Raw genomic sequence first — 14580 nt, forward strand, 5'->3', positions numbered from 1 at the left:
CTTCCGTGGTAGACAAGGCTATGCACTGCTGCATCCTTGACATCCATGACACTGCACCTCCAGAGGATGTATAAACATAACCGGTAGTAGACTTCCGGTTATCGGGATGACCAGCAAAATCTGAATCCACATAACCATGCACCTTTGCATCTCGCTTGCCAAAGCATATGCACAACTACTGTGTGCCCTTCAGGTATCTCATGATACCTTTCACTGCATTCCAATGCTTTTTGCCTGGATTTGCCATATACCTGCTAACCACTCCCACTGCAAACGCAATATCAGGTCTGGTAGCAACCATGGCATACATGAGACTGCCACAAGCTGAAGCATACGGAATCTTGGCCATTTCAGCCCTATCAGCATCTGAGTGTGGGCTGTCCATTGCACTGAGTTTCACATATGGAGGCAATGGAGAACTAAGGGTCTTCCCCCAACACTGATATGCATAACAATGTCAAAAGCCCCAATTTTAATTACACATTCAATACTCAATGTAACAATGTGGTACACACTGTATCATATGCATCTGCCACTGTCCCGTAAGTCATAAAATGCATCAAATCCTTGCACAAATCAACTCCAATCAGGAGGATATACGCAAACAAGTGCGTGTATAAGCCAATGCTTGGCTGTGGCTACAAAAGCCCCTTGACTCTGTACCTTGTGACTTGAAATTCTCAACACCGACTAGGTACTCACGGGAGTGTAGTCTGCATCATTTTGTAAGCCAAAGCTCTCCAAAGATTTTAAGGAATACCAAAGGCATTAATCAACAGTTTGTCCCGAAATCAAGGCGAGGACGCTTGGCGGGAGGCGGGGAAAGAAGCGATACTGGCGCCCATAACAAGATTGCGATGGAGACGCTGATGGCGGAGCTGCTGGCGCCTGTGGCGCTGGTAGCGCTGCTACTGGCGCCTATGGCGCTGGTGGCGCCGCTTCTGCTGGCGCCTGGCGGCTTGGCTGCTGGCGTCGCCGGTGGCCACGACGGCTGATAGCGCTGGCAGCGCTAGCAGCTGCTGGCGCTGCTGGAGCAGCTTGCTGCTGCTCCTAGCGTGATGCAGTAGCGAATGCTGCTGCTGCTTCTCCTTCTCTGTCTGCTGCTGCTAAGACCCACGTTTGGGCACACACAAGAAAGACGAAACTAGGCAACTGCAGAATAGGCGAGGATAGGGAGAGTGTGCTGCTCCAAGCTCTGATACCAGTTGTGGGAAGGGAGAGAGGGAGCACACCGACACACACAAGCAGGATAAACACAAAAGAGTGTGGGGATAAAACATATGTGTGTACCTCCCCTAGCACACAGTCAACCTTTTATATGAAAGGATAAGGTTACAACACTAAGTACGATGTACTTAGTGTACTTAACAAATAAAAGTACTAACTGTACTTAAGTGTACTAACTGTACTTGGGTGGCCATAGTGCCTTTACCCCAACAGGGATAAGATGAATGAGACCCTCCGAGAGTGAGTCCAGCATCTCACCCGAGTCCCAAACGCCCTGCAGGGCTAAGGTGATGTAATCCCCAATCTGATCCCAGAAAATTTAAAAAAAAGCTGCAAGTCCATCTGACCCTAGACAACTACCCTTATGCAGGGTAGTAAGAGCAGTCTTGAACTCTTTGGTAGCTAAGCATGTATCAAGTGAGGCTCTCATACCTCGATCCACCAACATAGGAATATGCTGCCAAATAACTTATCTAGCATCATCTCTGGCCTGTGAATCACGATCTGCAGTCAAAAGAGAGGCATAGTAATCTGAAGCAATCTGCATGACGGCATCTGGATGTGTCTGAAGTATCCCGTCTGAGTCAACAAGCTACGAAACACTCTCTCTACTATGTCTAGGGCCAAGAGTAGAGAAGCACTACTTGTTGACTCTACCTCCGATCTGCATCCAGAAAGACTCTCTGATGTGAAAGGCATACTCTGCTCTCTGATCTAAAAGTGTCTGCTGATGAGCCCTTGCTGCAACAAGGCGCTCTTGAATCCAAGCACCTGAAGGCCATTTCTGCTCTTCTCTCTGGAGAGCTGCCAACTACTGGCGAATGGCGATCTCTCGCTTGCGAATCTCATCTTTCCTGATACTAGCAATAGAGTGATAAAAGCTGCTAATGTCAGTGAGCGCTGCAGCCCATCTGACAGAGACAACTGCCCATCTGCAGGTGAGAAACCCAAATCTGTAGCACTGCCTCTGTGAGGCCCTCCTCTACATAGAAGACATCTGGAATCCTGATACTGGCAAACCGGCCTCTAGCTCGAGGCTCTGAAACCACCAAAACAATCGGAAAATGATCTGAAGTCTCCGGAAAATGATCTGAAGTGGACACCCCAGCGCCGATGCATACTGTCCCACCTTTGTCCAGTGCCCAATCATCCACATAAAATCTGTCAATCCGTTCGTGGATAGGCATCCTTCCTCTCCTGTTCGACCAAGAAAACAGAAGAGACCGTGGCTGAGTGTGAAAAGCATCATCATACCAAACATCTCTGCCACTGACTTGAAAGAGGAAGGCATCCCATGCTGCTCTCTCAAGGGAGTGAATGCCACCTCCCCTACCCCCTCTTTTGTCTGAAGCCATCTCAACCATGTTGAAATCAATCCCAATAATCCAAGAATCTACGATATGGGACCAAGAGAGCAACTCCTTTCAAAGGAGGACACGATCCCCTCTCAAGTTGGGTGCATAAAGGTTAAGAAAGCCAACCTTACGCCCACCAATCAACAAAATATAACCCACTGTGCTCTGGAGGGGACTATGACTCCATGTCCAATGACCAAGGGGAGCATCGAAGAAGAGATAGAAATGCAAATGCCTCCCTTGGTGCCCAAGGCAGGTGACCAAAAAGTATGGCCAAAAAGAAGCTTACTTGACTTGGCACAATCTCTACCATCCAGCTTATGCTCCTGAAGCATAAGGATATTAATGGGACCACCTGAAACACTTGGATGGAGTTGGTTACGAATCAGCTGCCTACGGTGGCGATGAAGTATACCACCGAGGCCCTGAACGTTCCAACTAACGATCCTCATCGACGGGAGGAGGAGGCGAGGTGAAAGGCCCTACCCGACCTGGTGGTGGAGAAAATCCTCTCCTGTGAAAGAGTCCTCTTGTCAAGCGGAGGGAAATCAATTGGTGAAAGAAACCCCACTCAACCAGAGGGGGAAGCCCTGTCCAACGGAATCCCAATAACCGGCTCCCCCAGGGTAGAGGATACAAACTCCTGCTCTATCTCAAACTCTGCCAAATCTGCCAATACTACAAAAGAGTTCCTGTAAGAAGGAACTGGCATAGGATTGCGAAGAATCCCTGCACTCGAGGGAGTAGGAGAAATAACCCCCTTATCTCTATCAAGAGGTGAAGAGTGACTAACAGAGGGAGGGGGCTGATCAGGAACATCAGTGATAGGACCTGAAGAAATGGGTTGCCCCTCCTGATGAGTAGGTGAGGGGACTGGGGCAACCACATCTACGCCTGAAACAATTGCAAAAATATCACCTGCCTGTAATTGAGAATGGTCCGAGGTGCCTCGTAGAGGTGGCGGAGTGCCAGCAACCCTCACAAACATCCAACGGGGGATGACAGGAGCAGGATGTGTTGATCGTACTATGTGCGCTGAAGAAGAGGGTCCAAGTCTAGGGACTGGTCCCGAAGATCCTGGGCGAGAAGGGGGGGCTTTAGCGCGTGTAGAAGAAGTAGGATGAGTAGGATGAGAAGGCGGAATAAACCATTTGGGGCTTTTCTTCTTCCTTGGGCAATCTCTGGCGAAGTGCCCAAGGGTCCTGCAAATCCTACACTGATCCTATCTCCCAGTAACCTCAACTCTCTGTCGAAAAAAGGAACCATCTGGTTGTTGAAGCATAATGTGATCATTTGTAATATCACGGTCAGAGATGATGACTCTGACTCGTGGCACCCCATCCGATCTGACAGCCTCTGCCACTGAAGAGGGCATGCCAGGGGGGGGGATCTCTCTGACCAACCCAAAAGTGGCTCCTATGGATGGTAAGAGTCGATGGTGATGAGAAGGAAGGTAACCCTGCTATCTTCCTCTACCAGATTGAAACCCAAAGTGAAGGGAGTCAAAAAGATCCTCCTAGAGCTCAATGCCAAAGGACTAGCCCTGAGTTTTGAACCTGCTGACTCTGGAGAATCAAAGACCACCTGGAAGAACCCTCGTCCAAGCAGACAAACATCGATGAGGTGCCCTGCGAGGTCTCTAGGTAAAGCCGAAAGCATCCAATCCCTAGCCTGTAGCTTGGAGGGGTGGCAACCGTGGATGCAAGCAAAGAGTGAGGTGGCATACTCATGCTCCGAATCTGTCTTGAGCAGCTGAAGCTCATCTTTGGAAAAGTTAACCATTCTTGTGGCCGATGGAAGCAATCGAGGATTGGTTGAATGGGAACCCATTCGTCAATCAAGGTGGAAACGCTGACGCAAACACGAAGATGCTCTGTCCCTCCGAAAACCTACTGCCGGAGGGAGGTGCTGAGGCCGAGGAGGGGCTGAGAAAGGGAGTGAAGGAAGGGAGGGAGAGGCAGAAGGAGGGGGAGGGGGGGTAGGAGCAGGGGATAAGGAAGGAGGGGGAGCGGGGGGTAGGGAGAGGCGCGGAGAGGGCAACAGGGGTAGGGAGGGAGGGGCGGAAGGAGCGGGGTAGAGGGAGCAAGGGGTTAAGGAAGGAGGGGCAACAGGGGGGTAGGTAGAGGCAGGCAATGGCAACAGGGTAGGGAGGGAGAGCTAGCGAGGGGTAGGAAAGTGCAGTAGGAGAGGGAGCGAGGGGAGCGGGGGAGGGCAGTGGGGGAGAGGGCTGCGGGAAAGGGAGGGAAGGGAGAGGGAGAGGGCTGCAGCGGGAGAGGGCTGCAGCGGCCCGGGAGGAGGGGTTGGCAAGGAGAGGAGGAGGGAGGGGAAGGGAAGTACGCAGAATGATCTTTCTGCTTTGATGCAGGCGCTCTCTGTTTATGGTTTGGCAGCTGGTCTTCATGTAAATTTTCAAAAGTCTAAGCTGCTCCCATTGCATTCTAAAGACTGGCATAGTCTTTTGTCCTCGGGGGAATCATTCCACCCACTCAGATTGTTCGTCATCTTGGTTACCCTTTGGGTTGGGGTCTCACTCATCGTCAACAAACTGATTGGGTGATGGTCAAGCTTCGAAAAAAAGCTAGAGTATTGGAAATTGGCAACCTGGCCCTTGCATGTTCGGCTTCGGATAGTGCAGTCCATCCTTGTGGCTTATACTTTCGCCTTTTGTTCCGATTCCTCCTTTGGAACTTCAGGATAGGTTGGAGGATTGGACTTTGAGTTCCCCAGGGTCCTCTTCTCGCCCTTTGAGGCTATCTCAGATTACGATGCCTGCATTGTATAAAATCCTTTTGCCTCAACCTTGGGTTTCAGAAAAAGGCAATTCTATTCGACGAATGCATCGCTCAGCCAAGTGGTGGAGAAAGAGATTACAACAGCTTTGGGCCTACAAAGCCCCTCTTCGGCAATAGGTTTTCTTATGGCGAGTACTTTTGGGCATTTTCCATCTAGATAGATGTTGGCTCGTAGACACATTGCTCCTCCTCGTTGCCACAGATGTTTGAGTTCTGAGGAGACTGTACCTCATTTATTCTGGTTTTGTCCATGTTCTCATAAGTTCATTGATCTTCTTTGGCAGCGCCTACGAGCGAGATTCCCGACTGTTCCTTTTGGAAAGTCTTTCTGGCTCTTTGATTTTCATCCACTCAGATCAGAGTTTCATCTTTTCTTTGTTTGGGTTCGCTATTGGGCACTCTGGACTTTATGGACACATAGGATTTGTAAAGTCTTTAGTGATCCTATATTTTCCTTGTTTGGCTTTTTTAAGCGTGCCCTTTGAGGCTATCTCAGATTATGGTGCCTGCATTGGGTTTCAGAGAAAGGCAATTCTATTTGGCGAATGCATTGCCCAACCAAGTGGTGAAAAAGAGATTACAGCACCTTTGGGTCTACAAAACTCCTCTTCGCCAACAGGTTTTCTTCTAACGAGTGCTTTTGGGCATTTTTTCATTTAGACACATGTTGGCTTATAGACACATTGCTCCTGCTCATTGCCACAGATGTTTGAGTTCTCAAGAGACTATGCCTCATTTATTCTGGTTTTGTCCATGTTCTCGTGAGTTCATTGATCTTCTTCGACAGCGCCTGCGATCGAGATTTCTGACTCTTCTTTTTGGGAAGTCTTTCTAGCTCTTTGGTTTTCATCCACCCAGATCGGAGCTTCATCTTTTCTTTGTTTGGGTTCGCTATTGGGCACTCTGGACTTTATGGATAGACAGGAACTATAAAGTCTTTAGTGATCCTATATTTTCCTTGTTTGGCTTTTTTAAGCGTTCTCTGTAACAACCCTCGGATTGCTTGCAGACGCGCTGCAGAGATCATGATGTATATCTAGCATACACTAAGATTTTCAACTGATGTAATTTTGGCTGCCTTGTTTTGAGGTCGCTACTCTTGTAATATAATCAATCAAAAGTTTTCACTATTTAAAAAAAAAGTGTGTGTGTGTGTGTGTGTTTGTTTGTTTGGGTTCGGTACTGGGCACTATGGACTCTCTAGAAGGATCGCAATCATAGGGTCTTTGGTGATCCTATTTTTTCCACTTTCTCTTTCTTCAGACACTCTTTGCAGCAATCGCTTTTTGATTGCTTGCAATTTCGTGTCTTTGATCATGATGTATATTTGTCCTACAATGAGATTTTCTCTTGATGTATTATACCTCTCCCTTTCTGGGATAGCTTTTTTTGTAATATAATGACTCAAAGATTCTACACAAGAAAGAAAGTGTATGTCTGTGTATGTGTGTCTTTGGTGATCCTATATTTTCCTTGTTTGGCTTTTTTAAGCGTTCTCTGCAACAATCCTTCTTTGATTGCTTGCAAACGCGCTGCATAGATCATGACGTATATCTAGCATACACTGAGATTTTCAGCTGATGTAATTTTGGTTGCCTCGTTTTGAGGTCGCTACTCTTGTAATATAATTAATCAAAAGTTCACTATTTAAAAAAAAGTGTGTGTGTGTGTGTTTGTTTGGGTTCGTTATTGGGCACTTTGGACTTTGTGGATAAACAAGAATTGTAAAGTCTTTCGTGATCCAACTTTCTCTTTATTTGCTTTCTTCAAACGTTCTCTGCAACAATCTTTTTTTGACTGCTTGCACACTCGCTACATCGATCATGATGTAAATTTAGCAGATACAGAGATTTTCAGTTGATGTGATGCACTTTGGACTTTGTGGATAAACAAGAATTGTAAAGTCTTTGGTGATCGAACATTTTCTTTATTTGCTTTCTTCAAGCGTTCTCTGCAGCAATTTCTTTTTGACTGCATGCAGACTCGCTACATCGATCATGATGTATATTTAGCATATACAGAGATTTTCAGCTGATGTAATTTCTAGCTCCTCGCTTTGAGGTGGCTGTTCTTGTAATATAAACAATCATGGCTTTCACTAAAAAAGTGTGTGTGTATGTGTGTGTGTGTGTGTGTGTGTTAAGGTACTTCTGAGGTTTCCCATAGAGAAATATAAGATTTCACTAAAAAAGGTGTGTTGGGAGGAGGGGGGGGAGGGCCTGCTGTAGGAAAAGGGTTATGTGATGGGATCAGCATTAACTATTACTATTTAGAACATGCAATGTTTGAACAATGAGACAGTTTTCCTCTATCGAATCTTAACTATATTTGTATTGATTGTTGCATTATTAAATGACTTGAAACAGAAGGATTATTTACACAATGATAAAGCACAAAATGAACAAGTATGTTTTTTAAGCAATAAGCCCTGACATCATCGATTAGATTGAGGGTCTCTGAAAACAGGATGTAAATAACGCCAAAGAGTATAATTGTAGGAAGTTCCATTACCTTCACATGAGGTCGAAGCCAGAGTGACATTTGCTTCTGTGCATTCCCTTGTGCAAACCTGCAATGTAAATCCATTGCCACAATTTTGTATTTCCATTAAAACCTAGATAGCATTGCATTGTCTAGAGACATGTGGGTAGTTGTACAAATGCCTTCTTGCTGATTATTTGAACTTTATACAGTTGAAAATGCAAAATAGCATTACTAAACATGTGCCATGGTTGGCATAAAGAGCAGATGATCACCATAGACAAGAGACTGAAATCACAATGAAGGGTAGAAATGCAATACCGAGGAGGGCGAAGGACTTTCCACAAACCACAGACCTCAACTTGTGTTCATGCTTTGTGTAGGTGTTATGATAGCATACATTTTAGCAAGACCAGCCCATCCTTTTTCAAAAGAGAATCTTCAACACAAACAAAATATGGGCCATCTTCATTCCAAGAAAGGCACTCAGAAAGCTTCAAACAATCAACTTCACATGTCCACATATTCACTAGGAAAATCTGCATAACAACAGTAGTTAGAGAAAGATGCTTCTTGGGAACATTTACTATAGGCTATAGAGAATTGAGAATTTTGAAACAACCACCAGCCACAATCTTAAACAAAAACCTGAAGAGAGCTTACTGTTTCTGATACAGCAAAAAATAATAGAAAGAAAAGGCAAGGAGCTTCGAAAGAAGCTAGATCCTAAGTCTAGGAAATGCATCTTTATGGGTTATGGTGAAGGTGGAGAGATGGACTATCGTCTCTGGGATCCAGAAGCAAAGAAGATCATACACAGCCATGATGTAACCTTAAATGAGAAGAAGATGTATAAGGCACCCATAAGGGATGTGGAAATGAAGAGAATCACTTTCTAGGACATGAATCCACCTGCATATGTTGATAGATAACAAGCTGTCCATGCTCCAAATGTGCAAGAAATGGTACCACCAAGTACTCCCACGGGTATACAATCAAGGGTAGATGATGGATCATCTATTGGTCAAAATGATGAGCCAAATGTGGTTGATATGTAGGTGGGAGAGCAAGCTGAAATGCCCTTGAGAAAATCATCTAGAGTGTCTAGACCGCCTGATAGGTTTGTTCCAGGGGTAGACTATGTGATGCTTACTGATTGCGAGGAGCCTTCTTGCTATAGAGAGGCTATGATGCACAAGGATCAATGCAAGTGGGAGTATGCTATGCAATCAAAGATGAGTTCACTTATGAAGAATAAGACTTGGGACTTGGTTTCTTTACCACATGGAAAGAAAGCATTGCCATGTAAATGGATCTACAAGATTCAATTTAGCATCCATGGAACGAGGGATACCGTAGGAGGCAAGTCTCGCGTACACTTTATTCTGCAGGAGTCCAAAAAACTTCACCATCTGTAGCATCAATTGCTTATCATGACATCCGCCCCTAAGCTAGCTGCCCTCCACCCTAACACACTCACTTTACTCCCTTCTCATCCCTTCCAAATCAGCCCCTCCAATCCGGAACTGCACAATAGAGATCCTCAGTGAGTCGGGTAAGTGGATCTGCATGTATCCTGGTGGGTCAATGAAAACCTTCTCTGTGATATACAAGCAATGATCTCTGTAGAAGCTAAGCTTCGCTGGGAGTTCCCTCGGTCCCAATCAAGTCTGGAATATGAGACAAGAGCAAAGAAAACGGAGCGTCCATACTGAACTATAAGGAAGGGAGTCTATCCATGTGGAGCCCAGTCAGTCAAACCATCTCTCAGTGCGTGCATACCAGCATCTCTAGTCACCTTCTGCTGAAAGTGTCATAGAGGAGGACAATGCTAGACATGGTAGCTTGCTGCATCCAGAAGTGTAATCCCCATACTCCCTGACTCGGTACCAGATACGTGATGACCTAAAATGCAGCATCTAGCTGTAATGGGGATGACCCAAAATCAGCCTGAATGATCCGATGAGGAACAAAGGGCTTACCGTGAATCATTCGTGATAGCATGAGAGCATGTAGCCGCTCCACCCAAGCCCACTCTATATCTGACAAGTCTAGCCCCCAACGAGGGCTGCCATACATCCCCGCTGGGCGGACCAAGGAGTCCCAAAGCAACCCCTTGGTCCGTGGATCCTGAAAGTGTGAGCGAGAGCACTACCTCTCTAGTCTGGCCAATGAAGCGTATCCTCTGCCCAAGCGTGCCTGCATTATGGGTCTCATAGAGAAGATGGGTCTAGAGAAGACAACCCCAAGATAGGTGAACCATCAAACGTGAACTGCTCCTGGTGCACGGCGGCTCAAGATGTATTGAAGATCGTAACCTTGGTTTTACCCAAGTTGACCTTCAAATTATGAGACTCACAAAAGGACTGTAGTGCATCAAGATGTCTCTGGAGCCCCTTTGCTAAGGAAGACAAAAGAGCCACGTCATCTACATAAAACAATATCCGGATCAGCATGCCAACAAGAGAGCAACCATCCCCCCCTGTGTTTGCATTACTATCTCGAGCTCATCTATGTAGAGGTCAAATAGGGTAGGTGATAAAGGACACCCTTGTTTGATCCCAATAGTGCTCATGATCTCGTCTATCCACCCAGATCCTATCTCGGACTCTGCCTGAGACTCTCTCATAAAGTTACGACAGCCCAAATGATCTCCTAATCATAACCCAACTCCTGTAGGCGTCGTAGGAGACGGGCTCTCGAAACCGTGTCCAATGCCTTGCAGAAATCCACAAAGCAACAGTAAACACTCTGCTTCTGTGCCCTCGCCTCGTCAATGATACACCTAAGCATAAGAATGTGATACATGGTTCCATGATCACGCCAGAATCCAGCCTGTCCTGCTGCTCTAAGTCCTCGACACTCTGCAAATCTGCTGACCTCCGAATCAAGCACTGATGCATAAATCTTGGACATGACATGCCCAATTATCATGGTCTTGTAATTCTCTGGGCTCATGGGATCCCCTGTCTTGTGGATGAGTGAAATAGTGTTAATACTCCAGGTGCGTGGAAACCGCAAACAAACAGCTTCATTAAACAACTTTGTTAACATTGGGACTAGGAGGTTAATCCCGTATGCAATGAACTCAGTGCATAGCCCATCATGATCCTTCGCTCGACCATTATGAAGTTTCATTACGGCATCCTTCACTCCCCCCTTAGTGAAGAGGGTGCAGGATGTGGGGCATGATATGTGTGAGAGGTCAGGGACTGGCTGATTTGAGATGTCATTTAGTGTGCGTGCATAGTTATGCCAGAGCTGAGTGTCAATGATTGGTGAGGGGGACCGTCCCTCTAGAAATCTCCGCCAAAAGTCCTTAGTTGTTACTAAACAAAATATTCAGTAGTTCCTCATCCTTCCGGCGAACGAAATCTAGTTTCTTTCTACGTACTAATCGATGATACTCGCGTAGCATCTCTAGTTCACTCGAAATATTATTTTTGGCTTTGAATCTGAGCTAACGGCATAAAGCCTTGCATTCATCATCATACCAGCTATTACAAGATACGGTACCAGGTGGTGGTGGGCGGGTGGAGCGAGTGGTGTGAGGGAAAGCGTGAAGGGCAGCCTCATGTAGTGAGCGGGTGATCAGGGCAGCGGAGTCCTCTAATAGGGATATGAAGTCAATATAAGCGAGAAGTATGTACAGACGGCCAGAGTAAATAGGTGAGTGGTCGCGGTCGAAGCATATATCATGATAGGTTGAGTCAGAACTCACTGGGGTGGAAGGTGCTCTGCGACGAGGAGTGGAAATGCTAAAGAATAGATAGGTATGATCAACCCCTGGAGGAAGAGGTGCTAAAGTAAAATCAGCAATGCGAGATGTGAAGGCAAGGGATCCCATGATGTAATCAACAGTGCTAGAGCCTCCCGCATGTGGAAAGCATGTGAGACCACCTCTAAGAAGGGCCATCTATCTAAACCATTATAAATGATGAGATTATGCATCTTGCCGAGATCCAATAGGGCCTCCCCATAAGATGTGACCGGACCTCGTCTGTCAGCTGAAACCCGTAGCATCTGCACCCTCAAGTTCAATGTCTATCAGTAGAATGGAATCATCCTTGAAGTTGAGGAGTGGTACTTGATGGGCGCCTGTCCTCGCATTGAAGTCCCCAACTAGGAGGACTTCTCCGCAGCTCAAGAAGTCAACAATGGTCCACGAGGGTAGCCGAAACGGTTGCCCTTGCAGGTTCTCGTTTGGCCCCGTCGACCCATCTGGAAGTCTCGTCAATTGCAGATTGCAAGCTCGCAATCTGTGTCTCAACAACTAGAGTGCTCCCTGGGACTGTGCGTACGATAGTGACCTCCTGTCGAAGCTACAAGACATCATGTCTGAGTCCCTGAATGAGATCAGTCTGGTCTCGAATAGCACGAGCCTACTCCTATATGGCGTGCCCCTGCTCCTGGGTGAAGCGAACCTGCTCATGTGCGAAGCATGTCAGCTCCATCTCGCGCTCACAAATACTGTGTACCTCCATCAACAAGTTCTCCCAAGCCTCTGATGGGTCAACTCGCCCATGTCCTAGCTGAAACTGGAAGGGTTGTGGCATAAAAGTGTGAGGATGAGGCTGGAGACTTAGTGACTGGGTGAGCTGGTTACAATATGGAGATGATGGTGGCATGGAGATCCCAACGGGGTGTGGGAGCGTAGGCTAACTAAGAGGGAGAGGAAAGAGAAAGGTCGAGGCGTAATGTGGAGAAGTGTATGACACCTCCGAAGTAGGTGTCATAAGCGGTGAGAGAGCTATGACGGGAGAGGAAGGGAAAGCAAGAACACCTGATGTAACTGGCTATAACTGTAGCGGGGGATGTAGGGGCTAGAGCTGAAACTGAGGCTGAAGCTGAAGCTGAAGCAGGGGATGTAGTGGGGGCTGAAACTAACTCAAACTAAAGCGGGGATTGAAGTAGAAGTAGAAGCGAAAACTGAGGCTGAAGTGGACCTTGCCTTTGCTTTGCTATCGACCCCAAGTCCGCTTCAGTCATAGCGTGTGTTCACATCCTCGAGTTTCAGTTGTGTTTGCTGTTTTTTTTGTCGTCTTTCTTGGCTTTGTCCGTCTCTTTTTCACCTTTTCCCATTTTCTTCGGATTCCTAACTTCTATATCCTTGGTGCAGGTCCTAGTGCAGGAGTAGGAGCAGGAGACTAGCCCCCCCCCATTTACGACAGGCACACCCAAGGTTGGGACCGGATGTTAAGGAGGAAGGAAGAAGGAAGAGGCGTGGAGGGTGGCCAACGAGAGACAAAGGGCTGCAGGCGGAAGGAGCAAAGGGGCTGCAGGCAGAAGAAATGGAGCGGAACGGGCTGGAGGCTATAGGCGGGCAGAGGAGTTGCTATAGCAGCAGTGAGGGGAGGAGCTGAGGCAACGCAAGGAGGAGCTGAGGCGGTGCAAGAGAAAGCTGCCGTGAGGGGGGCTGAGGTGGCGCAGGGAGGAGCTGAGGTGGCACAAGAGGGATCTGCCACAAGGGGGATCGAGGCGGCGCAGGAGGGAGGGGCTAAGGCAATGCAGAAGGGAGCTGCCGCGAGGGGCTCTAAGGCAGCGAAGAAGGGAGGGAGGCGAAGAGCCTAGGCGGAGGGGTGGGGAGCCTAGGCGGAGGGGTGAAAGGGAGGTGTGGAGGAGCGCAGCAAAGAGGCGGGAGGGTCAAGTGGGAGTAGCAATGGGGGTATTGAGGAGGAGAGAGTTGGGAGTTTGGGAGAGAAGACCAAAAGAGACGTACTGATGCTTGAGGTTCCAAAGCCATTGGTTCCAGCCTGAATGAGGAAATGGGGTTTCACCAAAGGGCCAAATCAAACGAAGGACTACGACCAAGGAGCGAAGGCACCAGCAAGGACGAGAGCAAACAACTCGGTTAGGAGAAGCAAGGGGTGATCCATTTGCCCAAGTCAACATCATATTCATCGAACCAAAATAGACGTGGCATATCAAATCAAGCTGGCGGGGGCCGCCTATGTCAAGGAATGTCAGAGCATTTCAGCACTCGCCTCGATGGCACTCACCCTTCTGACAAGTGCAGACGTATGTAAATGCAAGCGAGTGGTAAGCACCACACCTTGTCAGAAGGCTTGTATATAAGACAATGGACATGAGGAAGTTAGGATCGTCTTCTTGCCGATGCAACTATTGGGTGCAGAGTTCGGCCAATGAGCAGGTTGTAATTGCACAAGGGATTTGCTTTGAGTACTTTCTTTTCCCTCCTCTTCCATTCATTACTAAGCAACATGTTTACGCACCTTCCACCCAACATTTCATCCATTCATTGTACACACCTAGCACTCATTCCATGCAGCACGCCATCACTTGACTTCTAGAAACAACAATCTACCCTGCATACCCAGAACGAATGTGAATGCTCTAAGCATGTACAGACGAAGAATGCATCTATTGCATGCCACCATGATTCGAGCTTAACATTTAGCAATCTTGCTTGGTCTACGCTGGATGAGGCAGTGAGGAGAATGGTGTGAATCACCTTGCAGTGAATGTCAGAAACAATGAACACAAAAAATTGATGCCAACGAAGTTATCAATAGCATAAAGAGAGAGAGAGAGAGAGAGAGAGAGAGAGAGTGAGAGAGAGATGGAGAGTGGGAATAGAAGCTCAAGTTAGTGGACTGTCAATTGTGAACAAAAAGAAGCCCAAACCAAGGATGGAATTGAGTAGACCGACCAATCATCGGATATGAGGCCGAATGAAGAGAGGGAGAAGGGGAAAACCAAAAGAG

The 14580-nt window shown here is 47.2% G+C and overlaps 1 protein-coding gene across 1 annotated transcript in view; it reads right to left on the minus strand.

Moving 5' to 3' along the window:
• The window catches only part of LOC147890684 (RAD3-like DNA-binding helicase protein), a 165203-nt gene that overhangs the window by 127804 nt on the left and 22819 nt on the right, over positions 1 to 14580 (minus strand). Inside the window, exon 18 of the mRNA XM_087389325.1 lies at positions 7886 to 7943. Coding sequence (XP_087245451.1) covers positions 7886 to 7943 — 58 coding nt within the window. The remainder of the gene's footprint in view (positions 1 to 7885; positions 7944 to 14580) is intronic.

This window comes from Dipteris shenzhenensis, chromosome 18, assembly GCF_047967505.1.
Source record: "Dipteris shenzhenensis isolate YYH24624 ecotype China chromosome 18, Dip_SZ_1.0, whole genome shotgun sequence".
Classification (NCBI taxonomy): Eukaryota; Viridiplantae; Streptophyta; class Polypodiopsida; order Gleicheniales; family Dipteridaceae; genus Dipteris; species Dipteris shenzhenensis.